A 27,865-nucleotide genomic window follows, 5' to 3' on the forward strand; every position below is an offset into this window, starting at 1 on the left:
CTCATATTTATGGTAGATTTCGCTCATTAAATTTATGGTAGGATCCATTATAAATATGAAAAAAGAAAATACTATTTTACTATATTTTGAGACAACCTAATAATTCTCCACTTGCAGTGAATGAAATTTCATCTCTCATTAAATATAAAGGTCGTGATTTGATCCACCATAGAGGCCCAAAATCCATGGAAACAAGTGCATAGGGACATTTTCTATTAAATTTTCAATTTTTTTATAAAAAAACTATAAACTCAACCAGACCACTTTTACACCAAAAAAGGCCAAAGTTCAAGAGCATGTGGAGCCCAACAATGGCTATGGTGGCTCTAATGGGCCATCCATCTCTATGGGGTCCAGGTAGCCTTTGATGGATTTCAAGTCATCTACAATCTATTGATCATTTATGGGTTTTGATCCAATCTTTTTCTTTGGATCGGGCTGAGTTAGTGGGTTCGGGTCCAACTTTGTCAGGTGATAATACACCGACTAAAATGACTTCTTAGTTCCGAGTCTCACAAAGCCACATCCGTACAATATTCTTGTAACATTTCTTCGTCGGAATGAGTTATAGTTTGGAGTAAGAAAATGGCACAGATTAAATTGCATGATCAGAGAAAGCCGTTAGAGTGGTGGAAGCTGATTGGTCGGTGTACAGTATCATGTATCAGTGTCTTGCTCTCTCAACTTGCTCTCTCTTTGGTCCCTCGCTTCTTCTCTGCTTCCCCACTTTTCATCCAACTAATTCTCTCAGGTCCTCTCTCTTTGCTTCTCTATCTTTTACGTATATATGTATATGAAGTTAATTGGTTTTGAAACTGTGGGGGGTTTCTGTGGTTTTGTAGCTCTGGTGTTGTTAGTGGTTGTGGGGTTGGGGAGATGTAGTAAAAGGCTTCTTGGAGTTTCTGGGTCAGCTGCGGCTTTTGTTTTCTTCAATATACTCTTCATTTGGGCTGTTTATTTAGCTGTTCTTAGACCAGGTGCGTTTTTTTTAATACTATCAAGAATTCTGTTATTCATGCTCTGATGAGTTCTCACTTCCGTTTAAAATTGCTTAACATGATTGAATGTTACTATAATTTTTTTTAAAGCAAATTTAATTATTGTACGAGATGACACATTGTTGTTTTTGTGTTTAGCAATGTTGAAACTGAATGTATATATTATGTTCTGACCAATACTGGAGGTCTATAGGCAGAGTCTAGAACTAGTAGTGTACAAGTACAGAAGTATAGTAGTACAAAGTGCAATTGTGGAGTGCAATTGTGGAGTGCAATTGTGGAGTACAATATGTACAGTGGGTCCAATTGTGCTTTGGGGCATAAGGATAACACAAGTACTATCATTGCAAGAGGCTTAGGAGTGGTGTCAGCCAAGGCTTGATACTCGACCTTGCCACCTTGGTGCTAAAATGAGCAACTATAGTTTGTTTCTTGCTATGCCATGAAGTGGGGGAAGCATCAAGTATGGAGGAAAAACCTATGGTGGAGTGGATTTTAATATGGTCTCCTTACCAGTCAATATTAGCGAAGGCTCAAAGCTGAAGGGATGATTGTGAAGAGGACTGGCAACCACAGTACAGGGTGCCTTTGAGATGGCAAAGAGTGCAAAGAACTGCTGCAAAGTGAGTGGATTGCGGAGATGTCATGAATTGACGTACTTGGTGAACATCATACAAAATATAAGGATGGGTGATGGGCTCATAGCAATGATACTTATGAAGATGAGGTGGTAGTACTGTTTTCCTAGTGGAATACGATTAGTATCCTTAGTGGGGTCAGAAAATGGGGACTTGACTGGAGTGGGATCTAAAGTATTGGTTGGAGTGTGAGACTCTGCTAAGGCAGGAGAGGATATGGTTGAAGGTGTGACCGCAAACTTATGATCAGGAAAAAGGTTAAGACGAGGCTAAAAGGAAAAAGTATGAGAGGGAGAAGAAGAGATGGAAAAATTTGGAAGGACATGAAACATTTTGTATTCCCAAAAGACAACATGACGAGACATCATAAGATGCTCGGAAATTGGATCATAACACTTGTAATGTTTATGCTCAATACCATACCTAAGAATGCAATAAGGTCTAGAGCGTGGCTGGAGTTTGGCGTGTTCATATGACTATAAAAGGATGAAGCAGACACCAGCAATTACCCTAAGTTGATTGAAGTTAGGAGAGACTCAATAACCGCTTCACAGGGAATATGACTATGAATAATTGGGGAAGGTAATCTGTTAATGGTGTAAACAACACTGAGTGTTGCTTCTCTGCAATGGGTGTAGGGATTGATGTAGAAAGGATGAGAAGTCAAACTGTATTCTGGATGTGTTAGAGTTTACATTTGGCTTGACCTGTTGTAAGGTTCCATAATATGAGGATTAAGAAATGGTGCCATATTGATTTATGGTACTAAGAAAGGCATGTTGTTAAAGGGCTTTGTATGATAAAAATCTTTTTTGGCGTGTTTTGAGAATTGAGTTTTAATCACTGTGGCAAAGTCAGGATAAGTGTCAAGTAACTCCGAACAACTTTTCATAATATTTATCCATGTGTGATGAGAAAATTCATCATGAAAAATGACAAAAGATCAGATGGAAATAGAACAGGTGATGATCCCAATACATTCAAATGGATGAGGTCAAATGCGGCTGAGGCAATTTGCTCACTATGACGGAAGGGTAATGTTAATAGCTGCCAAGTTGACAATGAGTCCAATAAAAAAGATGTGAAGAGATTGAACCAAATATGTCGTTTGACAATGAGGTGTGTGTCTCTGTGTAGCAAATTTGATCATGGTACGAGTTGGGTGTGTGCATGCATCCAGTGTGTAGCAAATTTAATTATATTATGAGCTGTGTGCATGTTTGTGTATAGCAAATGTGATTATAGTATGATTTGAGTGCATGTTTGTGTATATCAAATGTGATTATAGTACAATTTTTGTGTGTTCTTTTTTTCACTATGTTGGAAGTAATGAATTGGCACGTACATCTTTTTAAGCATTTTGAGATTGTTTGGTTCTGTGGGTTGCAAATTGGTTTTTGCTATAACTTGTTTGACTGTTGAAGATGCTTAGCACTTCCCCCCCTCCCCCACCCCCAGCCTAAATAAATAAATAAAAAAGAAAGAGAAAGGCAAAAGAGATGCCTGGACTAGTGTTTGTGTAACCAACAAGGTGTACAATATGACTTTTCTTGGTGTTTTGGCTATCAATTTTTTGAATGGATTTGAGATTTTATTCAGATGCTTTCATTTTATACCACACAGCATATGTGCTTCCTGCTTTGTGACGTCTCACTGTTCTGCACTAGAAGCCTTGCTTGCCACACTCCACACTTGCTGTAGTAATTATGCTCACGGGTCTATTAACAAGATATATCTTATTATGAAACTAAAAGCTTGTAATCTGCAATGAAGTTGGTTTGTTTGTTTTTTTTTTTATTTTGGTTAATTTTAAGAATTGATAGCTGAATTTGTTTGTGAGCTCACAGTGACCAAATTTTGCCTGCCTTGCAGCTGTATCATGTCTAATGGATATTGCATTTAACGGAGCAATCACCATGCTCATCATTGGGCTGTGTAGGTTGGTTTTTAATTTATACTGTCACTTTCAAGCTTCAGCTAATTAATCTTCCCATAAAAAAACAAAAAAGATTTGAAGTTTTTTATACCATGTTTGGTTGGTTATATAGTTGTTGCTCTAACAGGCATTGTTTCTAATGGCAGTATCATGTCAAGCAATCCTGGTTTGGTAACATATGGGTCTTCAGATGAAATTGTTGAAAGTTCAGTTGCTGAATTTGAAGCTCATAATCGGGTTGGGAAATGTATTAAGCTAATTGACGTTATAAAGTGGCACATGCACACACACACACATATATACTTGATAATTTAAAGTGGTACATATAATGACCTTCTATATATTCACATGTGCAGATACTGGAGCCATCAGCAAGTGTCTTATGTCATGAATGCCCAACTGAAGTAATACTATTTTTCTCAATTTTCTTTTTAATAAAAAACTTTCCAATTGATTCTTTCTTTGTTGTTTCTCTGAATTTGTCTCCAATAATGGTTTCATTTGCAGGGTTCTGTTTTGGGCAGGAGGGTAAGATATTGCAGAATCTGCAAGGGATACATAAAGGGATTCGATCACCACTGTCCTGCTTTTGGGAACTGCATAGGTAAGTGATATCTGTCTAACAGTTTTTCCTTGTTAAAATAACTATAAAATTCTTTGAATCCTCTTATGGTGTTATTCTGTGTGAGTTATCCCTCTACTTCTTCTAGATTTTTGCACACCATGTGACAGAATACCAGGGTAGATAATGATGTTCATATGGTTTCCATGCAGGCCATAACAATCATGTCCTCTTCATGGTTCTTTTAGTTGCATTTCTTTCTACTGAAGCTTCTTACGTAGTATGTTCGTCCCAATGTAAGCTCATGCTTGCCAATGCCTGATAATGTTTGCATCATAGGACACATGAATGTCTCAACATGTACTATACTATATGGTTATAATAATCTCATATTTTAGATAGTACTTGTGGCATCAGGATTCCCCTAAAAGAGCACACCTCAATCCAATTAACTCAAGCCTATGTGACTCTTGACCTTCTAAAACATGAATGGTTATTATAATCAGCAGCCTGCGCAAGACTACTTCCACAATATGGATTATAATTAGAGTCATTTTTTAAATTATTTTTCTTGTTTCATCTCTTTCCTTTGGGAATGCTATTTGGTGTTACATTTTTGCCCTTGTGTACTGTTTTTCAGTTGCCGCAAAATCACAGATGGTAGATAGAACCAGATTGGAGGTGGGTCATTGAAGTGTTACTTTGTTGTTACCCAATCAACTCAATGTTCTTTCATTCTTTATTTTATTTTATGCCAATTTGTGTAGACCAGTCTGTCGGGAAACCTGGCCATTAGCACAATGCTGTTCTCCATTTTCCAATTGCTATGGCAGGTTTGTATTATTATGGCCTATATTTTTAAAATTTTCTCTCCTCTGAATGTAGCAATGAGAAGGAATTTTTTTAGACATATAATAGCATCTACTTGCATGTGTGTAGGCAGTGTTTATGACATGGCATATATATTGTATATGTTTCAACATCAGAACAGACGAATGGGTAAGTTCCTAATAACAGAAAAAAAAGGAAGAAGATGGATGTGTGTGTGTCTGTGAGAGAGAGAGAGATGATTTGGCGTTTTGCTACAGGACTGTGTCAAGCTATAAGGCAATGATCACATCTTATTTAAGTACTTAACCTTGCTGACTAATTTATGGTTAAATAGAGTGAAGGGTTTATCTAACCCCCCCCCCCCCCCCCAAAAAAAAATAATAATAATAAAAAAGGAAAAATGAAAATGCGTGAGTCTTCCCTTTGTCCAATCTGCAAAATAGGTGATTTGTGTGTGTGTATGTTTTCTCAGATAAACTGGAAGAAGTATCCAGAGTTCCAAGATGTTGTTCATTCTCAACCAGGTAAATATATTTCAAAGCACTATTCTTCTAAATTTCCGTAACCATTGATAAGTGGAATAATATCCAATTTTTAATCTTTCTAGGGCCAAGCTTTAATGAGATGAGATTTAAAAATCCATATGATAAGGGTATCCTACAAAATGTGAAGGAATTTCTAGGCTTCTAGATATAGAAGAAAAGTACAATCTGCAAGCCTGCTGGGTTGTCTTGCTTCTTTGTGTTGCTCTTAATGGCATATCTTGAGTTGTGAAGAGCATCTTTGATTCCGTACATGAGATTTTGAGATTTGGGGGGGTGAGAGAATGAACCTTTGGGAGGTGTGGATTGGATAAGTACCTCTATGAAATTTCAAGTAGAACACGTACTGGCTGCAGTCTGAGAAGCTTCTTCTTCTTCTTCTTCTTCTTACATATTAGACTGTCCCAGTGTCCCCTTAATGGAAGAAGGGTTATTGGCTCATGTAACTTCATGGCCTTAAATGTGTGTATGTATGTATATTTGTGATTAGTATTTTATTGAATGAAATAGCATGAGAAATTTATGTTGCTAATCCTGAATATGCTTTTTTTTTTGCACCTGAGAATGAAAAATTTTCATGATATTTTAAGTTATTATAGTTAGGATGACAAGAACAAAGTACTCCGTTTTAGTTCCATTTCTGATTCAGACAACCAGTAAGGGTTGGGTTCTATTAAGATTCTAGACATCCATAGATCCACTAGAACATTAGGAAGGGAACCAAAATCTTGCAGGACAAGATTCTTGTTCAAGGCTCCCATCTTCAGGGAAGTTTCTTCTTTAGGAAGTGGGGGCATATTTCTGAGACCATGGCACGAATGTACTCACCATGGAGGCTGAGGCTAAAGCTTTATTAATACCATTTCCATGGTAAAGAAATATGTTTCATGTAGCTTGACATGGATATTTTGAGGCATGCATGCAGGACCCTTACATGTTAGACCTAATGCTCATGCGAGTCATGCCAGTTGGGATTCCCATATCGTTCAACTAAATGTGGAAGCGTCTAGTAGAGCGGTCCTCTTGGACTAGTCAATTTAGCTTATTCTAGTGTTTATGGAGGAAATCAGTTAACCAGTATGGACATGGTTTTGGCATGACTACATTGCAATCTATAAGGTATGGATTTGTCTATCGAGGTTCTGCATATGCTATGTATTACATGATGACTGCCTAAAGTCAAATTCAAGAGATCACGAAAAACCTGAATTGTAAATAAACACTCATCATTGGAAAAGAACTAAGAGAGCTGTCTCTCACAGAAATTACAAACACACCAACTTCTCTCACACACAAACAGCTTGAATTACATTTATTTGATGGATATTAAACACAATCCAGATATAGTAAAACGTCATTGGCCATTTAGCTTAGCCAGAGATGTCAATGCTCTTGACCTCAGGTTTCTTCTCCTCCTCCTTAGGAACGGTTACAGTAAGCACTCCATTCTCCATACTGGCCTTGGCCTGATCCATCTTCGCATTCTCTGGCAACCTGAACTTGCGGAGGAACTTTCCGATATTCCTCTTGATACGGTGCCACTTGTCATTCTCGTCCTCCTGCTCTTTGCTTCTCTCTCCACTAATTTGGAGAATTCTGCCTTCTTCTACCTCTACTTTTACTTCTTCTTTCTTGAGTCCAGGAAGGTCAGCTTTGAAAATATGAGCTTCTGGGGTCTCCTTCCAATCAATCCTTGTGTTAGCAAATGTGGAGGTTTCACGTGCAGAGGTGAAGACACCATCAAAGGGATCCCATATGTCTAGAGAAATTGGATCTAAAATGTTGGTTCTTAGGCCACCAAAGAAGCTAGGAATGAGAGACATTTTTGAATACTCAAAAAACAAAACTCAGTGATGAAAATAAATGCACTAGAACCAAAATAAAACTTTGATCAATTCCAAGATAAAAATGATGAGGAGGGTACACCATATATATAATGACGAGAGGAGGATTCTAGTTCCTTACCTATAAAATAATAGTAGAAAAGTAAAGAGATTTCTGGCACTTTCATGGCCCTTCTTTAATTCTGTATGTCTATCCTCTTCTGTAATCTTCCTATACTTTCACCAGCATCTATCTTTTTAAAAGGGTTCAACTACCAAGAGTCTTTGTTGTTCCTTTATACCATTAGGTTTTAAGACTATACTTACACTAATCTGGATAAAGTTTGGTTCTACTTTTTAAAATAAGTAGATAGGAGGGAGGGTGAGGTAGGTTCGAACCACAAACATGAAACACCACAAAAAAAACCACCATCATTTGGTTATCACTTGAATTGAACCCCAAGTTTGGTTATACTTGAAAGTTGAAACATGTACTGTTGGAGCTCAAGAACTGTATTAAAGCTAAAACAAAATGTTTTATTTTCCCCATTATAGACGCATTTATGTTTGAATAGGGAGCTCGTGTTTATATTTGTATCAAATTGAAGACAAACCAGTGCAATTAGAGACCTTTTCTTTTTACAGCTTCGGTTCTTAAATGCTCATGCACCAGCATGAAGTACATGTTGAGCGACAACCCATCTCGGAATATAAGCAGTAGCCCTATTGGACTATATTATATTAGCCAAGTCCAATAAATTGTAATAGTGTGTCCTGGGCTGCCACAGGATTTGTGAACCTCTCAGCCGACCTTTGACCTTTTGAGTTGAGGCTCATTTGTAAGAGCTTGCCAGAGCAATCCCCAGTTGGAATTTGCATCATCAATCCTTCAGTTCTTTCTTGACCTCACAGCTATATTATGGGGCTTGCAACTTCTTAATAAAAATAAATAAAATAAAATAAAAGTGAAAAGGGAACCAGATCGACAATATATAGGTTGATTCAACATGTGCAAAGTATGTGATAAATTAACCTGAATAAATTCGTCTAACATTTAAGCTTGATTATTCGATTTTGGCCAATTACAGAATTGGACGTTTCAGATGGGTAAAATAAACAAGGAACCGAGTCTTTTGCTCCTGCCTGTGATGAAGTAGGTAGCTCTGTTATATAATGAGAGATTCTATCTGGTATTCTGTACAATACAATTCAAGTTAACTTTCATTCTTTTTATCCCAAAAATAAGTTTGCCATACTTGAACTCACTTGCCACTAGGGTAATATGCATGTTAGCTGTACCAACTAGTGAATATTCATGGTTTTTACCATAATCTGCATAATAAGTTTGACCGCATCTAGTTTTCTCTACATTTGTCACTATTTCATTCCTTTAGGATTCCATCATTGCAAAATGCTTAGTGATTGTTTAGATAGCGGCCACATCTAGCATTTTTTGTGGGTCCTGTGCACTGCTTACGAGACTCGTAAATACTTTTTATCACAAAAACAACTTTAAAACTGGGTTTATCGATACTGTTCACATATTTAAAAATTATTTTACTACTGTATTTTCAATTTTCAGTTTTTAGCAATAAACAGCATCCAAACACACCTTTAGTTTTATTAAGTTCCAACTGGTATGGTGCCTTTGAAAACCCTTGCAAATTGAGAGGCTGGCATGAGAACCTATCCTACAAAACGTACAAGTCACCTCTAATTTGGCAAAATCAGAGGCTATCTATCTATGTTTTTTTGCTAAGCAAAGACACTATCTGTTCTTGTGAAAGTATGAGTAATTCCCAAAATATTAACTAGATGCAGGAGTAGGATATAAACCTGAGATTTATATGACCAAGTCTCAAATGACACCCAATTATTTTATAAACAGTTAATGAAGTCTTTCATTTTCAAGCTTCTTACAAACACATAGACGCACATACAAACTAAGCTTCTTCCTCAATAGATTATCTTCAAAGTTCAAACAATATCTCCAAGGTTGAAGGACATCCTGCTTAGCCAAAGATCTCAAAGGCCTTGACCTTTGGCTTCTTCTTATCCTCCTCCCCAGGAATAGTCACAGACTCACAGACTCACAGTGATTGCTCCATTTTCCATTCTAGCCTTAACTTTATCCATGCATTTTCATGGCAACCTGAACCTACGAAGGGAATTCCCACTGCTCATTTCGAAGTATTTCCATTTGTTATTCTGCCCTGTGATGCTCTTTCTATCTCTCCACTTCTTGGAGAATTCTGCCTTCTTCCACCTCAACTTCATTTCCTCCTACTTTTTCCTCTAGCTATCCTTACAGTCTTTCTGAAAGGTGGCAAAAGCAGAGGTGTCTCCTGCTTTAGTGGCTAGGAATCAGCAACATCTTTTTAAAGCGAAGGAGTTCTTGAAGAAGAACCAAAGACATAAGATAGCTTTGAACAATGATCAATTACACATTGAAATAAAGTGGGATGAGAATGAATAAAAAAGAATAAAGGTCATGGTGCTTTCATAAAGGATCTCTAATCAGTCATCATGTCTTCCCTAGTGGATTCACAGAGTGAAATAATTGATTACTAACCATTTCTGTAACCTTCTACCACCATCTTATTCAGCAAGGGATGCAATTGCTAGCAGTTTTCATTGTTCCAAACTATTACTTAATATACACTACTTAAAAGGCTGAAAGCTTAAAACACATGCGTTCAGACACCTTCTTAGCCAAGTGATGCATAAATAATTCAAGGTGAATTCTAATATATTGATCCTAACACATCAAAGACAGAGGTACTTCCTTTATCAAACATGCGTTGTAAAATGCTTGAATAGAAAAGGTCATGCAACTAAAATTCGAGTGTGCTGTGAGGCGTGCCAGAAAATCTACCAGATACTAACTATGGCTTCTTTGCTAGACTAAAAAAAGGGAAGGAGACCAATCTGTGGAACATCCTACTTGAGCATGATCCAGAACCTACCTATTGAGTAACCAATGTGCGAGCGGCTTAGATGGGAAACAGAGGGACCTCAGACACTCCATCAGGTGGGTTTAGACTGTTCAGTCATAGTTTAACCTGAGTCTTAGTTGGAATCTTCATAGTATTAGTTGGTGGACGTCTTGAAAACTAACTTTGTGCTACTAGAAGAGGTCTAACTCTCAATTTTTGCCGAAGAAAGAATAAAGAAACCAAAACGATTAGAATAGAACTTTCCAGAGCAGTTTCAAGGCATCAATTAAGATGGTCATGAAACACAAATGAAAAGCTTTTAACTAGAACCCCATAAGCACATACATAGCCCAGCACTTCTACCTTTTTAACACAAAAAAACAACCCACGTTACTCAAAAGTCAAAACCCATAATTTACATATATACATAGCTTAGCAATTCTTCCTTGATTTCTGAAAAGCTAAATAAACCGTTGGAGAATCTCTTAGTCATGTTAGATTTGGCTGCTAGGGCAACTCCTCAAGTACCTTATTCCCAAGGAAAACATCTGTAAGAACTGTGGTAGAGTCAAATATCAGAACTTTTTTTGACCACTATTAACACCATATAACGGGTTTAATACATAACAATAGTGAAGTTATTAATTAATAGGATTTACGTAAAAATAATATAGCTCCAATCATAAATGATCTTAGGGTCTTCTCAAAAAAAAAAAGAAAAAAAAAAAGGGTGTATTCGATAGTGCGAAAAGGCATTAGGAGCTTTAAAACTGTTTCAACAAAAATACCAAACATTTGATGATTTTTCTAAAGAATTCCAAGAAAAAATTTTCAGAACCATATCAAACCAAAAATTAAACTGTCAAATGGATGAATTGTATAAGATTCTGAGTTGATATGAAAGATATTATGAATTTGCAAATTAATCGCTTGAACCATGAAAATCCGACCACTTTTCAAAGAAAAATATTAAACCACACGTTTTTATTCAAACTATTTGGTTTTTTTTTTTAAAAAAAAAAGAAGTTATTTTAATAAAATTGCGATACTTTCATTCAATTCTGCATGTTAATTTGTTACTTCACAAAAGTCTTTTGGTTTTACTGGTCAAAAGATCAATTCAATTGTCCTATTTTTTAGCCTTTTTTATATATAAAAACACATTAAGCTCTACACTTTAATAAATAAAAAAAATTTAACAATAATATTATATTAATTTCAATGTTTGTTTTATAGGCTTAGGATCTGTTTGGGATCTACTTATTTTGCTGAAATTGAAAACTTTTTATTGAACATACGGTAGATAAAAATAAAAGTTAATTGAAATAGTATAGTAGGACCCATGAATAGTACAAAAAAGTACAGTGAGACCCATAAATAATAGCAGAAATAAGTTGAATAGTAAAATAGGCTGACTTTTTTAATTTTTGCCAAATGCACACTTATTACAATAACTATGATTCTTAGGTCAACTAGTCGGGCCTTACAAAATAGCTAGAAAGAAGAAGATATATTCTCTTAGTCCTAATTTGTTTGCTTTTTATTTTATTTTGGGATGTTTTAAAATGTTTTCATGTTTGTAAAATTAAAACCCATCAATTTATTAATAGTCCTATAATGCTCATATTTTATTTCTAAAACCATTTTAGATTTCGTATTCCAATTTTTTGATAAATTTATTTAAGAGTGGTTTTAGAAACTTACACTTTTTATACCGTTGACAAGAGAATAGATGATATTTCTTTACAAAGTTGGGTTTTTGAAACTAGACAAACAAATTTGAATAGATGGAATATATATATCTTTACGTTTTTATTGGACTAATGTTAATCTTTCTCCACAGGATTTGAGCAATAAGGTTTTTTTTTTTTTTTTTTTCTTTGGGTGGTAAATGGAAATTTACTACCATTGAAATGCAAACACAAAAAATTTGACAACTTTTATTATAACTCATCGTGTGGTGAGTTGTGAGCAAGAGAAAGTGTGAACTTATTATTTCACTTCCACTTTTACTAATGACCTGTTTGGATAGAAGAGGGAGTACAGGAAAATAGAGTAGAGTTGGTTAAAAATAAGTTAATTTTGTGCTAAATTTATTCTACTCTACTTTACTATTCTTCCCTCCCTCTTAATTCAAACGGACCATAAGTATGTGTTTGTTTCCAAATTAAAAATGTGTAAACTTATTTTTGCTATTATTCATGATTTCATTGCACTTTTTGATACTATTTATAAGTATTATTATATTATTTCAACTAATTTTTATATTTATTAATAATACTTTTAATAACAAATTTTTAATTTGAACAAAATAAAAATCCAAATAAATCCCTAATTATGAAAAAAAATTGTGACACTCTTTGTTTACCTACAATTACGCCCTTTGTCATGGAATAACTTGTTTGAGCTTTTCAGATAGCACGTGATGCTGCAGCAATGGTAGGGTTATACTTAAGGGTGGCAAAATTTGACACGACCCGCGAACCCGACACGACACGACACGAAATTAGCAGGTTATGGGTTGAGGCTTAACGGGTTCGTGTCATATTCGGGTTGACACGACTAACCCGTTTAATAAATGGGTTGGGTTAGTGTTGAACACATAGAACCCATTTGACCCATTTAACCCGTTTAATTAAATGATATTTTACCAATATACCCTTCAAACTCTAGGTATATAAACTTATTAGTTGTTGTGATTTATTTTCTTTGACATATTGTGCTTGATTATTTGTGATATTGGGATATGCTTTAATTTTGAATGATTATTTGTGATGCAGTTACTTGTTAATTCTGAATTTTATATTAAAAATATTTATTTGTTTGTTTTTTCATTAATTTTTATTTTTCATTTTGATAAAATCTGATAAACAGGTCGACACGACTGACCTGTTTAATAAATGGGCCGTGTTAGGGTTGAGGAATCTTGACCCGTTTAATAAACATGTCGGGTTAGTGTTGACCTATGTAGTCGAATACTCATGACTTGACACGACACGAACCCGACACGAATTGCCACCCCTAGTTATACTATAGTTCCTACGTGCCTAGCTCTGTTGAGGTTTGTCGATAGTCTAGTAGGCTATAAATTATTTGTGTCGTATGGGTTCTTGTGGGGCAGACTATAAATTATTTGAGTACAATGGGCTGTTGAGGGGCCGCTTGGGCTTTAGCTAAGGAGAAAATCCATGGCCTTGGTAGCAATAATGGGTTTGGAGTGGGCCCAGTTACATCTAGAATACAATATATTATATTAATTAACTTTTACTTTTATCTACCTTATTTTCAATTAAAAAAAATTTATTTCAGTAAAATAAATGGTTCTTAGACAGACTCTAAGTGTATATGTGTGTGAAATTTCCTCTTAAAAACTTGACCACTATCTCCACAAACATATATACTTATAAAATGAACTCGCACTATGGACGTTGAGACCATAAACTAAAATTGAGAACATATCTTTTTTTTTTTTTTTTTTGGGAGATAAATTGAGACCATATGAAAGGAGCGTTTTTTACTCAAATTTTAAAAACATATAAGAATATAAAAAAATAAAAATAAAAATAAAAATCTCATGAGCTTTTGGTATATATTATAGGAATATGAATGGTGTGTAAGTAAGTATTAACGTAAAGAACAATTCAACAAACTAAGAGATTGTTTGGGAAGCTATGAAAACTTTCAGCTTATTTGATTTTATAGCTTCTTTTATGTTATTTATGAGTCTTATTACACTTTTTAGTACTATTTATGATTCACATTATGCTATGTTTTCGCATTCCCAAATTACGTCAAACTAACAGTAGCCAGAATTCGAAGCTGCTACTAGAAGAGGTCTAACTCTCAAATTTTTGCCGAAGAAGAATAAAGAAACCAAAATTATTAGAATAGAACCATCCAGAGTAGAAACAAGGCATCAATTAAGATGGTCATGAAACACAAATGAAATAGCTTTTAGCTAAAACCCCATAAGCACATATATTATACATAGCCAGCACTTCTACTTTTTTAACACAAAAAAACAACCCACGTTACTCAAAACCCATAATTTACATGCATACATAGCAATTCTCCCTTGATTTCTGAAAAGCAAAATGAACCGTTGGAGAATCTCCTAGTCATGTTAGATTTGGCTGCTAAGGCAACTCCTCAAGTACCTTATTCCCAAGGAAAACATCTGTAAGAACCGTGGTAGAGTTAAATGAAGCCTTTACCAGCTCCAAGCCCTGAGAAGACAGAACACATTCAAACCAGATCAATCACATATATAAACAGTTGAAACTCAAATTTAAACAACATTTTGACAAGTATCACGTAAAGAAAGCAAGAGAGGCTATTTGATAAAACCTTCTTTAAGTCAACCTCAACCTTCTTCTCCTGGAGGGAACTAATATCTTTGATGTTCAAATCGTTTAGAAGTGAAATGGTAGAAATGGTTGACATGGGTTTCACCATTAGATCATCCATCACCATAAATGTCACCGCACGTCTAACATACCCTGTCTCCTTGTGTTGACTTGGAGTTGGACTAGCCGTATACACTGATGCTGAGAAAGGAGAAGGGGAAAATGCAAAATTATATGTGTTTTGTGCTTCAGTGCTGGTCCTTTGGTTTGGTGGTACAAAGTTCAGCAACATCTGAGGGGTATAAGTGGCTGATGAGAAGGCTGGGTTAGGCCTCAAGAGAGAATCCTTGGTTAGGTTTGGTTGAACATAGCAAGGATCAAGGTTTTGGATACTCTCATAGACTTTACTCAAAGACCCTGACCCTGAAGCCATACCATGATTCCAAAGAAGTCCCATTATGGAACCAAGAGGTATCTGTAGAAGTCCAAAGAGGAAGTCCACAAATTCCTTCCTGGCTTCTGCATACACCACCTTGTTAGAGCTGTTGTCTACAAGAAGGTTCAAGGTTATAGTTTTGCTGCTCTTGGTATTGGTATTGGGTTCTGATGCGTACATCTTGTTGATTATGGGTTTTCTTTTTCTTTCTTTTTTACCTCAGCATCCTGGTCTCTATGGCCTTAGGAGCACATTTGGATGGAGGATATATAGATACGGAGAAAAGAGATCTAAGAGAGTGCAAGACTATTGATTACAGTGAGATTTCACCTGCGCTTAATGTCTTGGTTCAAAATTTCAGAACTTTTTTTGACCACTATTAACACCATATAACGGGTTTAATACGTAACAATAGTGATGTTATTAATTAATAGGATTAACATAAAAATAATATAGCTCCAATGATATATGATCTTAGCTTCTCAAAAAAAAAAAAAAGAAAAGAAAAGGGAGTGTTCCATAGTGCGAAAAGGCATTAAGAGCCTTAAAACTGTTTTAACAAAAATACCAAACATTTGATAGTTTTTCTAAAGAATTCCAAGAAAAATTTTTCGGAACCATATCAAACCAAAAATTAAACTGACAAATCGATAAATTGTATAAGATTCTGAGTTGATATGAAAGATATTATGAATTTGCAAAATAATCGCTTGAACCATGAAAATCCAACCATTTTTCAAAGAAAAATATTATTAAACCACACGTTTTTTTTTTCAAACTATTTGTTTTTTTTAAAAAAATAAGGTTATTTTAATAAAATTGCGATACTTTCATTCAATTTTGTATGTTAATTTGTTACTTCAAAAGTCTTTTGGTTTTAATGGTCAAAAGATCAATTCAATTGTCCCATTTTTTATATATAAAACACATTAAGCTCTACACTTTAATATATATAAAAATTTAACAATAATATTATTTTATTTTCAATATTTGTTTTATAGGCTTATGGTATGTTTGAGATCCACTTATTTTACTGAAACTAAAAACTTTTTATTGAAAATACGGTAGATAAAAGTAAAAAGTTAGCTGAAATAGTATAATGAGACCTATGAATAGTACCAAAAAGTACAGTAAGACCCATAAATAATAGTAAAAATAAGCTGATTTTTTAATTTTTGCCAAATGCACACTTGTTACTATAACTATGTTTCTTACGTCAACCAGTCGGGCCTTACAAAATAGTTAAAAAGAAGAAGATAAATTCTCTTAGTCCTAATTTGTTTGCCTCTTATTTTATTTTGGGATGTTTTAAAATATTGTCATGTTTTTAAAATTAAAAACCATTAATTTATTAATAGTCCTATAATGCTCATACTTTATTTCTAAAGCCATTTTGGATTTAGTATTCCAATTTTTTGATAAATTTATTTAAAAGTAGTTTTAGAAACTTACACTTTTTATACCGTAGACAAGAGAGTAGATAATATTCCTTTAAAAAGTTGGGTTTTTGAATTTGGACTAACAAATTTGAGTAGATGGAATATATATATCTTTACATTTTTATTGGACTAATGTTAATCTTTCTCCACAGGATTTGAGCAATAAATATATATATATATATATATATATATATATATATATATATATATTTTCCTTTGGGTGGTAAATGGAAATTTACTACCATTAAAATGCAAACACAAAAAATTTCACAACTTTTACTATAACTCATTATGGGGTGAGTTGTGAGCAGGAGGAAGTGTGAACTTATTATTTGACTTCCACTTTTATTAATGGTCTGTTTGGATGGAAGAAGAAAGATGGGGAGTGTAAGAGAATAGGGTAGAATTGGCTAAAAATAAGTTAATTTTGTACTAACGCTCTGTTTGTTTCAACAATGATATTTTCTAAAAAATGAGTTATTTTCTTAAAAGCATTTTCTATGAAACTATCTCATTTTCTAATATTTGGTAGTAACTTTAAAGGAGTTGAAAAACAACCTCCTAACTTCCCTTATTTAGCTTGCTGTGAGATAGAGTTGTTTTCCAAAAAAATTTAATGGAAAACAATCTCTAAAAATAAGCCATACTTTTTATATTGACCAAAGATAGTTTTCCTTTGACTCATCTTTTTTTTATGCTACCAAATACTGGAAAATAAGGAAAATTATCTTTACACCAGGTTTTCCATTGAAACAAACGGAGCGTAAATCTACTCTACTCTACTTTACTCCTCCTTCCTCTCTCTCAATCCAAACAGACTATAAGTGTGTGTTTGGTTCCAAATTAAAAACGTGTGACCTTATTTTTGCTATTATTCAAGGTTATCCATAATTCCACTGTACTTTTTGGTACTATTCATAAATTTTACTGTACCATCTCAATTAATTTTTATATTTATTCATAATACTTTTAGTTACAAATTTTTAATTTTAACAAAATAAACTAATCCAAATAGATCCCTAAGTATGAAAAAAATTGTGACACTTTTTGTTTACCGACAATTACTCCCTTTGTCATGGAATAACTTGCTTGAGCTTTTCAGATAGCACGTGATGCTGCAGCAATGGATAGGGTTATACTTTATAGTTCCTACGTAATAGGGTTATACTTTATAGTTCCTACGTGGCTAGCTACGTTGCATCAGCTGTACTGCACTTCTGCAAAGGCCTCCGTTGAGGTTTGTCGATAGCTCTAGTAGGCTATAAATTATTTGTGTACTATGGGTTGTTGTGGGTCAGACCATAAATTATTTGCGTACGATGGGCTGTTGTGGGGCCGCTTGGTCTTTAGCTAAAGAGAAAATCTATGGGCTTAGGTGCAATAATGGGTATTGAGTGGGCTAGTTACATCTAGAATACAATATATTATATTAATTAATTTTTACTTTTATCTACTGCATTTATAGCAAAAATATTTTTATTTCAGTAAAATAAATGGTTCTTAGACAGACACTAAGTGTATATGTGTGTAAAATTTTTTCTTAAAAACTTAAATTCTATCACTTTCTCTTCATATCCCATAAATATTTTTACTTATGAAATGACCAACGCACTAAAAAGGTACGTTGAGACCATATCTTTTTACTAAAATTGAGACCATATCTTTTTTTTTTTTTTTTGGAGATAAATTGAGACCATATCTCACATTCTAAAAACATAAAAGAATAAAAAATAAAAATCTCATGAGCTTTTGGTATATATTATAGGAATATGAATGGTGTGTATTAACTATTAACATAAAGAACAATTCAACAAACTAAGAGATTGTTTGGGAAGTGATGAAAACTTTCGGTTTATTTGATTTTATAACTTCTTTTTGTGCTATTTATAGGTCTTATTGCACTTTTTAGTACTATTTGTGGGTCTCATTGTACCATACAACTAGCTTTTTACTTCTTTTTTTTTATAATTATTTACACTTTTAACAAAAAAATTTCAGTTTCAGCTAAATAAACTGGTTCTAAATGGATGCTAAATGAATCCTTTCAAAAGAGCAATAGGTAGAGAAATACAGGGGATCCAAATACATAAAAAAATCTCAAAAAAAATTCATAAATTAAATAGGAAGCATACAAGAATCATGATTTGGAGTAGAAATAAAAATCATAAGAACCCAGGCTGCTTGGGAAAAAAAAACCACAATCAGATTTTTTTAGGGTTTGAACCTATCACTTAAGAATCCAATCAAAACTTATGAAAATACCAAAAAACAGCCAAATCTATACCAAATCAACAAGACCCATACCAATATGAACGGATTGATATCCAAAAAAAACTCATACCAATATGAACAAATTGATATCCAAAAAATAACATATCATAAAAGAGCAAACCTTCAGGTTCAAGGTGACGATGCCAACTCCAAAAACGATGTGTGCGGCAGCGGTACATGTAGCAGGATGGAGCTTTGGTGCTAAGAGGAGAGGAGGAGATGGATTTGGGGTCTAGGCATTTAGGTCTCCAAGTCTGAGACTATTATGTATTCGTGTTTGAGAATTGTAGGTTTAATTGAGTTATGATTGTGTGTGCTAGAGTGTATTGATTTTTCATTAAAATTATGATGTGGTGTTTATTTATTGGTAACGTAAAATTAGGCTTTTGCGCCAGCTCATGACCGAAGTTAAGCTCTTTATTGATTTTAATATTTTATGTCTCAGTTAATGTGGACAATGGATCACAATTCCAATGGCCAATAAATAAATAAATAAATTCAATAGGAGGAAAAATTGTTTTCAACCTTCTTTAAGGAGTAGAAGATGCTTATATGTGTGTCTATATATATATAACACAATTTAATACTCAACAAACAATCTCAAATAAATTTTCTATCAAAAAACCATCACAATAGTAGTAACTTGTGTCTACATAGATTGATTGATTGTTTGACTGATCATTGAATTTTTTTCAAATGACAGTTTTTGCTAATATTAGTCGCTTTACCACTCAACTTTAATTTTCATCACTACAAAAAAACCGGCCTACTACGGCGGGCCAAAACCGCCGCTATAGGTACATTTCACCTATTGTGGCGATTTTACCCGCCAGCCTTGTCGCGACGCAATATCTCTATTGCGGCGGTACAAAAACCCACCGCTGTAGATACTCCTTTTAGCGGCGGTTTTGGTCTATTGCGGCCGGCAGAAAACTGCTGCCATATGTGGTTACATTTGGTTCTATTGACCTTTCAGTGGCGGGATATGCGTGCCGCTATAGGTGACAATCTTTAGTGGCAGGATAGCCCGCCGCTATAGGGCTTCAATTATAGCATAATTTTAGACCTTTAGCGGCACTTTTTACCCGCCGCTATAGGTTAAATTTAAAATTAAAAAAAAATAAAAAATAAAAAACCAGTCCAATTACAAACAACCTATAATAATTTTACAAACAACTAGTAATAATTGTAGTTCTACTAAAACAATACCACAAATGCCTCTAAACAAACATTATATTGACATAGAAGCACAAGGAAGTATCAATGTCTGTCATAGAAATAAGTGTTAATATAATAAAATAGACAAGCTTCAGAATTATATATCCTTGAACCAAATGCAACATAACTACCTCTAGAAGGAGCAGACACATGAGTTTGCAGGAAAAAAAAACTTACTACAAGCATTGTGAGCAAAGATCAATGTCTGTCATAGAAATAAGTGTTAATATAATAAAATAGACAAGCTTCAGAATTATATATCATTGAACCAAATGCAACATAACTACCACTAGAAGGAGCAGACACATGAGTTTGCAGAAAAAAACTTACTACAAGCATTGTGAGCAAAGATCCAATCAATGACATTACCAGACCTGAAATAAGATTAACAAAATAATTTATTAACTATAATTTCCTTTATTTTTAATTTAACTAGCTTTTAAACCCGTGCAAATGCACGGAAATTACATAAGTACATGTATTTTTGTGTTCTCGGAAAAAAAAAAGTACATCTATTTTCAACAAAATAAAAATAATGAAAATTTTGTAGAGAGTCCACAAATAAATTTTTGTATATAAAAATAATTAGAATCCGAGAAAGCAAATATATTCAAATAATTTTAGGTAAATATTTGGAGAAAACATTTTGTTTCAAAAGTCTGTATTCAACAAATTTAATTAATTACGTAGCTAATGCAATTGAATTCATAAATTTTGAAAAATAACACTTAGTACGCTGTACATAAAAATGTGTTGTCTTACAAATAGATTTTCTTTTAAACTTATTCTAAACAACTAAAACTGTAACATCCGCTATGATGGAGAGAAATATTTCTAGCAATTGAAAAAAAAAATCCAGCTAAAGAGTATTGTGTGATCATCCTTCTTTGAAAGCAAATTGGTGCGGAAGCAAGATTGTTGTTTCGTTTCACATTCTTCATCTTAATACTTCTTCAGCTAAAGAATTGAACCCATGGACCTAAGTTTAAACAGGATAAAAATTAAAGAGATTTAGACATCAAATTTAGCACCAACTTTGATAAGAAAATTTTAATTATAAAAATACAAACCAACCTCAAGAATATCTCATCATCTCCCAAACTAAATAAAACTTGCTTAATTTAATGTGCATGATAGTGGATGACAAAATCTTTGGTTTATGCAATGGTGAAAGACTAATGATTCCATAATGACATAAGACTTGATATGTCATATTAAACTTTACCTTGAAACTACCCAACTACTAATCTAAGCCCATTTTTTCACTAACAAAATAAACATTTCCAATATGCATCATACTAAGAAAAAGTAAGGAGTCCTTTCCTTACCTTGCATAGACTATAGAAATACCTTTAAAATTCAAATGTAAATATAAAGTAAAGTGAAAAGTTCATCCTAGTGAAGTGGTAAATAAATTTAAATGTCAATATAAAAATTATGCTTGAACTATGTGTTAGGTAAGTACACTTTGGGGTGTGAAGCTATGCAGTTTTGGCATAATTATCCGCCATTTTTCCAATAAAATCTATAAGTTAACAATTTGGAACACCAATCTACCATTCTTAGGAACCACAATGAATCAAACCATGAGTCTATAGAACATTTGACAACAAAAAAAGTTAAAAACCAAAAAATGGTTACAAATTTATGAAATAAAAAGTCAGGGGAAAGTATTAATTTGAGGTATCATAATTTGTGCGAGGGTATGAAGGAACATATTCAAAGTTGAAATCAAAGAGATCTTTCTTACTGCTTGTGATTAAGCCCAAGTTATTACCCCTTAAAGAATTATAAAAGAAAGGAACAAACTAACCTAAGTAAAAAAAAATTAAAACCCACATATAAACCACATACCAAATTTGCTATTCTATGCCTGATCGCTAATCAAATTTTTCTCTCTATCGTTCTCTCTCCACTTTCTCCACCACTACTGCACCTTTTAAAATGCCAAAATAACCCGATGACGTCGTTTAATGCAATATCTTTTAAATTAAAGCATGGACACAATAAAAATGAGTGAAAGAGATCATAAATTTATGTAAACATTCAAAATTTGGGAATTTAGATTTAGATTCTGTAATAAGAACAAAACAGTCGGGTATATTATCTTAAAGGTGCTATCTAACACAGAACAGATTGGGTTGCGGGGCTGTTTGGATTTTCCTTTACAGATGATGTACGGTAGCTGTTTTTCCTTTCTTTCCCACTAACAAAAGCAGTATTGTTTATGAGAAAAGTTTGAGTTGATGCCAAGAGAAGAATTTTAATAGATACAAAATATTATAGGCAATTAATATTGGAGTGAAAGAGATTGTACCTGTCAAAGTATCTGTTTCAACACCTCTATAAAAAACATCCATTGGGTTAATAATAATGTCACAATCCCTACACAAAAAACCATATGTTCCAACTGTTTAAAAGAAATATTTTACCTCCTCACAATGAATTATTGGAAAAACAACTAAAAAAAATTAAAATGAGTATAACAATCGCGATAAACAATATGTTCCAGCCATTTAAAAGAAATATTTCTTTTATTTTGTATAACAACTCAGCTGAGTTAAATATACTTTTTAAAAATTTTTAAAATGAAAATAGTCTAAAAACAAAAGAGTCATTTTATTTGCCTCTCTATTTTCTTTTATTTACCAAGTAAACAGAATAATGAACAAATATAGATTCCATAAACAAAACTATCTACATCAGACAAATAGTGCAATACTTGTATTAGTAGCAAAGCAGTAAATGATCTAATTAATGGTTTTATATTGACTATTTATATATAACTTTTATGCAACAGGAACTTTTTTTAAAAGAAAATTTATAGAAATTTGTAACAAACCTTGAGTCGATGCAGTTAAGTATGCAGTTCTTTATCCAAAAATGAAAGTAGAACCTACAAAATGAAGTATTATTTTAGTTTTTTTAATTAAAATAATTTGTAAAAACAGAATAACGAAGATCAATAATAGTGCAGTAAATGACCACCTAAATCAAGTTAATACCTACTCACAAAAACAGCAGCAGGAGAATTAACTCCTACATCCTTTGCAATCTTTAATAGTCAGAAGCTGATTAACATGCTCAGGTGCATTATAGAGGTACAAAACTACAGAGATTGTAATCTTTAGGAGGCAGCAAACAAATGTGCAAGATCTAGAAGACAGCTTCGAAAACAGGTCATTCTAAGCTTTAGTAGTTGGAAACAGATTCACATGCTCAGGTGTAGGATAAAGAAGGCAGAAAGCTATGAAGCACGGGTGCGTTTCGGGATTCGGGTGCGGGAGCGGGTGCGGGACTCAGCAATTTTTGAAAAAGTAGGGTGCGGGTGCGGCATGGTGCGGCGATTAAAAAATTATTAAAAATATTTTTATTTATATTTTTAATATATTGCTAAACATACTTTTTTCACATTATATAAATATATACCAAATTTAAGAGCAATGGTAAATAATAACTAGAATACAGAGAATAGGAGAGAGCCTAGCTGAAGAGTGAAGGTAGAGAGTGGGAGAGAGGCTCAAGAAAAATGAAGAGTGAGAGGGTTGGGTCTTGGTTTTTTTCCAAATGGTGCGTTTGCACCTTTTTTTTTTTTTTTTTTTTTTTCCAACCATACGCACCTGTTGTTGTTTTTTTTTTTTTTTTTTGAATTTCGGCCGGACCGATTTCACTCGATACGGACCAATTTGGGCCGAATCGGTGCGAATCGGCCCGATTTCGCGCACTTCGGCCCGAATCGGCGCCGTATCGGCGCGAATCGCGCCGAAAAAAATGATTTTTTATTGCCGGACGCGGCACGGACGCGCAGGCAGCGGCGTCGCCTGCGCGTAGCCTCGTCCGGCCGCGTCCGACGCGGGTGCGGCGGCCCAAACGCCGCACCCGTGCTTCATAGGCAGAAAGTGACATGGAGGATTCGTTCTTTTTTATAGAAATGGGGATTTGTAAAAGTTTCCTTTTGTGGTGACTCCTTGAAGGCTTTTAAGGCATCAGCAAGACTTCTAAAGCCAATTTGAGCGCAAAAACTGTAAGACTTCTTAAGTAAAATGTAATCTAGTGTAATTATTATCGTAGACTTAGAGATTCATAAATAAAAGGGACAAAGGAGTAAAGGAGGAAAGAAATGCCAAACTAAATACCGAGTCTAGATGCTGAATATTAAGGAATCAGAGAGAGAGAGAGAGAGAGAGAGAGTTAGAAATGAGTTTCCTTCCATTATCAACAGCAAGTCTACAACATAAGTTTTTTTTAATATAATTTTTAAATGAGGAAGAGGCAAAACTAAAGATTTTTTTTAAGGTAATTGTTCAAATAATTCAAGCAAAACTAAAACAGAATAACACTGAATCACAGACTCTAAATGCAGCAGAATACACCCCCTTACATCAGAATTCAATAATTGTTCAGCATCTATAGTTTTGAATGTAACTACAAAACTTATTTTTTTAATTCTATTTCATTAATTTTTTATACAGATTACAGGCAACTGTGTTTCTTTTGTAAAATAACACTAAACTAATCATAAATTAATCTCAAAAGCCAATTCTTGCTGGATTTTAAAAAGATGGCACAAATTTTCCTCCTAAATCTTGCCTCCTGAAAGGAATTATATAATGATGAGAAATCTGATTGAACATTCATAAAGAACTTATATTTCTCAATGTCCTACCATTTTTTTTAAAAATTTAGAACTTATATTTACAAACAAAACTAAAAATTGTTGAACTTGCTTCATTTAATTGGGATTGAGCAAAATATTGTAAATTGCTTCAGGTGGTGTGGCACATGGGAAGTAAAAGCAATGCTGTTTTCTTTTGGAATTGGAAATTTGGCAAACAAAAACCTTTCAGGTAGATTTGTTCTGATTTCTACCCCACAACAACTACATAGTACTGTTACTATGACATGATAAAGACATTATAATGTAAAGTTCAAACAGGTATAATTAAGAATTATGCATTGTTAAGAAATATATATGCAGTATGTATAATTGAAATGAAAGAAATTAAAGTATAAAAATAGCTTTAAGTGAAAAACAGACCATCGAAAACTAACAAACACCTGGAACACCCACCAGATCAAAACAACTCATAAAACCCACAAAGCTGAAACACCCACCAGCTGATTCAACTCCAAAGCTAATATTTTGAACTAATTTACCATAATTTCATTTTCTCAACAACCAAACATAGCTTACAACAACAAAAAAAAAAAATCATAGAGATAGAGACAAAACTTACAGCAGGAAATCTGATATCGAGCTTTTTCCTCATGGCTATGAGATCTTTAAGGAATTGAATTTAAATACTAAAACATTAAAAAAACAAAATAGAGTATCAAAATTTTTCAGTACAAAATCATTGCTATTATCATCATCATATGAAAAATATAATCACAACCCATTTCAGATCCGAAAGTTTTTACCCATCTAAAAATATAAAGACTTTTTTTTTTTTTTACCACAAGAGCTTCGGCTTCATGATCGGCGACGACAAAGGAGAAGCGGTGGTAATCGTCGGGAGGGACGAACGGCGGCTTGGTGGAGGCGAGCACAGCGAGGTTCCACTTCATCGGTGGTGGCGGAGGGAGGATCTGTGACGCGGGAGTGAAAGAGGAGAGAGCAGAAAACGAGGGAAGGAGGGAATTAATCCTAGAAAGAGATGAGTGAAGAGGGAGGGAGGGAGGGAGGGGATGGGGAATGAGGAGGGCGGCTGAATGAGAAAGAGATGTGTAGGGTTTTTTTATGTTTAGTTTTAAATAGAACCAAAACGACGTAGTTTTGGATATAATAACTTTAAAAATGAAAAGGTAAAAAAAAAGCTGTCACGGAGGTTAGAACCTTGGACAAGTCCTTGAAAAATATGCATGGTACACGTGTTAACCACTAAGGCAACATTCATTTTATTTGTTCAATATTATTATCTATGTATAATAGAAAACTGAAATTTTTTACTTTTTCAAAGACCAATTAGGATTTAAAAATTAATTCTAATATTTTTAATTAGACCTCACATTAGATTTTTTTTATATATAAAAAAGGACTCACTTTAGGTTTCAATACAAAGAAAAGGAAAAAAGAAAAACTCACTTAAAACTCTCACACTATTTAGTTTAAAACATTAAAATGATGATGTGGAAAATTGTGGGAGTTTCAGATGTTTCAGTTTTAATATTTAAATAAAATAATAATTTTATTTAAATATTAATGATAATGATGAATTTCAGTTAGATTAAAATAGATTGTTGTTAAATTAATATTTTTATCAACTTAGAAATTATAAGAGAAGAAGATAAAAACAAAAAAAAAAATTATATTTATTTTTAAAAAAATTCTGCAATTTGGTGAAGTCACTTGGTTATTTTATTAATGAGCTATGAAATAAAAATTTAAAAACAAAAAAAAATCAAATATACTCAATAAAATTCACCACTCAAATTTCTCAACAAAAAAAAAAAAAAAAAACCACACAACAAAAATTATCACACATTCTTATTAAAAATTAAAAAAAAATTTATCATGGCTATTATTAAATTTATGTAAGAATTTAAATATTTGACTAACTACGTTTACTTAAAAAAAAATGACTAATTGGATAGTCAGATTGAGAGAACATAATCATACAAGTACACAGCACATATCAGTCACGTACCATTCTTAGATTTGAAATCTAACTGTTGGACTTGAAGAGTGTAATGAAAGGTTAATTTTGGTAAATTATGGTCACAATCAAACAGTAGATTTATCAAAATTCACATTGAATTAAGAAATATAAGTTTGGCTTTATGTTACTCCTCATGTAACTCTAAAAAATGTTACACCAACCAATAACTTATTGTTGAATTCATATTTTGAAAATCCAACCGTTGGATCACATTTTCTATATGTTCTTAACATACATGTCAATTTTCATGCTAATCGGATGTAATTTACCATTTGATTTTTAAACTCATCTTTTATATGTTATTTTAAACTATAAAAACTTGAATTTAAACAATTGATTGATGACATCGCTATTAATCTTTGATCACCTTGAAATTTTTTAAGCATGAAAACTATATGAAGATATGTAATCAAACGGTAGATTTGTCAAAATTCACATCGAATTACGAAATATAGGGTTGGGTTCAAGTTACACTTGATGTAACTCTAAAAAATGTTACACCAACCAATAACTTATTGTTGAATTCATATTTTGAAAATCCAACCGTTGGATCACATTTTCTATATGTTCTTAACATGCATGCCAATTTTCATGACAATCGGATGTAATTTACCATTTTATGTTTAAACTCATCTGTTATGCGTTATTGTAAATTACAAAAACTTGAATTTAAACAATTGATTGATGACATGGCTATTAATCTTTGATCACCTTAAAATTTTGTAAGAATGAAAAATATATGAAGATAATGAAATCTAACGGTAGATTTGTCAAAATTCACATCGAATTAAGAAATAGAGGGTTGGGTTCAAGTTACACTTGATGTAACTCTAAAAATTTTTACACCAACCAATAACTTATTATTGAATTCATATTTTGAAAATCTAACCGTTGGATCACATTTTTTATATGTTCTTAACATGCATGCCAATTTTTATACCAATCGGATATAATTTACCATTTGATCTTTAAACTCATCCTTTATGCGTTATTTTCAATTACAAAAACGTGAATTCAAACAATTGATTGATGACATGGCTATTAATTGATTGATGACATGGCTATTAATCTTTGATCACCTTGAAATTTTGTAAGAATGAAAAATATATGAAGATAATGTAATCTAACGGTAGGTTTGTCAAAATTCATATCGAATTAAGAACTGTAGGGTTGATTCAAGTTACACTTGATGTAACTCTAAAAACTGTTACACCAACCAATAACTTATTG

General features: G+C 33.2%; 3 protein-coding genes and 1 long non-coding RNA gene across 10 annotated transcripts; 1 reads left to right on the plus strand and 3 right to left on the minus strand.

The window, feature by feature from the left end:
* Positions 1-330: 330 nt before the first annotated feature.
* LOC142606812 (uncharacterized) lies at positions 331-6,039 on the plus strand. Of its 5 annotated transcripts, none has more exons than XR_012839178.1 (12): positions 351-751; positions 843-977; positions 3,509-3,575; positions 3,719-3,809; positions 3,929-3,976; positions 4,080-4,176; positions 4,347-4,430; positions 4,775-4,815; positions 4,902-4,967; positions 5,078-5,133; positions 5,438-5,489; positions 5,573-5,613. XR_012839178.1 is itself a non-coding variant. In XM_075778154.1 (12 exons), exons 1-12 carry the CDS (start codon positions 586-588, stop codon positions 5,653-5,655), a joined length of 990 nt encoding a protein of 329 aa, XP_075634269.1. In that variant the 5' UTR covers positions 365-585; the 3' UTR covers positions 5,656-6,039. The 5 variants fall into 5 exon arrangements, 4 of the variants coding, with proteins under 4 accessions (XP_075634272.1, XP_075634270.1, XP_075634271.1 ...); XM_075778154.1 differs by having other exon boundaries at positions 365-751; positions 5,074-5,133; positions 5,573-6,039; XM_075778157.1 differs by lacking the exon at positions 843-977 and having other exon boundaries at positions 331-751; positions 5,074-5,133; positions 5,573-6,039.
* A 570-nt stretch (positions 6,040-6,609) lies between these two features.
* Positions 6,610-7,370, minus strand: LOC142608259 (18.2 kDa class I heat shock protein-like). Its single transcript, XM_075780001.1, has one exon. The coding sequence runs from the start codon at positions 7,328-7,330 to the stop codon at positions 6,878-6,880; it is 453 nt and encodes a 150-aa protein (XP_075636116.1). The 5' UTR covers positions 7,331-7,370; the 3' UTR covers positions 6,610-6,877.
* Positions 7,371-14,166: 6,796 nt separating this feature from the next.
* LOC142607121 (uncharacterized) lies at positions 14,167-15,371 on the minus strand. Of its 3 annotated transcripts, none has more exons than XM_075778545.1 (2): positions 14,629-15,371; positions 14,167-14,492 (listed from the first exon to the last, which is right to left on the minus strand). In XM_075778545.1, the coding sequence occupies exons 1-2, from the start codon at positions 15,226-15,228 to the stop codon at positions 14,403-14,405; spliced, it is 690 nt and encodes a 229-aa protein (XP_075634660.1). In that variant the 5' UTR covers positions 15,229-15,371; the 3' UTR covers positions 14,167-14,402. The 3 variants fall into 3 exon arrangements, with proteins under 3 accessions (XP_075634660.1, XP_075634659.1, XP_075634661.1); XM_075778544.1 differs by having other exon boundaries at positions 14,614-15,351; XM_075778546.1 differs by having other exon boundaries at positions 14,635-15,349.
* Positions 15,372-20,647: 5,276 nt separating this feature from the next.
* Positions 20,648-25,695, minus strand: LOC142606771 (uncharacterized). The gene is made up of 4 exons (XR_012839174.1): positions 25,214-25,695; positions 22,819-22,872; positions 22,294-22,361; positions 20,648-21,912 (listed from the first exon to the last, which is right to left on the minus strand). It is a non-coding gene; the product is annotated as an uncharacterized LOC142606771 (long non-coding RNA).
* Positions 25,696-27,865: the final 2,170 nt, after the last annotated feature.

The sequence above is a fragment of the Castanea sativa genome, chromosome 8, assembly GCF_040712315.1.
Source record: "Castanea sativa cultivar Marrone di Chiusa Pesio chromosome 8, ASM4071231v1".
Classification (NCBI taxonomy): Eukaryota; Viridiplantae; Streptophyta; class Magnoliopsida; order Fagales; family Fagaceae; genus Castanea; species Castanea sativa.

What these genes read in the sequence shown, in the direction of transcription:
- LOC142608259 (XM_075780001.1), bottom strand. Translation starts at nt 7,330, where the DNA reads ATGTCTCTCATTCCTAGCTTCTTTGGTGGCCTAAGAACCAACATTTTA.
- LOC142606812 (XM_075778154.1), top strand. Translation starts at nt 586, where the DNA reads ATGGCACAGATTAAATTGCATGATCAGAGAAAGCCGTTAGAGTGGTGG. An exon ending in TTTAGCTGTTCTTAGACCAG is followed by an intron (nt 978 to 3,508) that starts GTGCGTTTTTTT and finishes CCTGCCTTGCAG; the next exon opens with CTGTATCATGTCTAATGGAT. An exon ending in CTCATCATTGGGCTGTGTAG is followed by an intron (nt 3,576 to 3,718) that starts GTTGGTTTTTAA and finishes TTCTAATGGCAG; the next exon opens with TATCATGTCAAGCAATCCTG.
- LOC142607121 (XM_075778544.1), bottom strand. Translation starts at nt 15,228, where the DNA reads ATGTACGCATCAGAACCCAATACCAATACCAAGAGCAGCAAAACTATA. An exon ending in TTGAGGTTGACTTAAAGAAG is followed by an intron (nt 14,493 to 14,613) that starts GTTTTATCAAAT and finishes CTGTCTTCTCAG; the next exon opens with GGCTTGGAGCTGGTAAAGGC.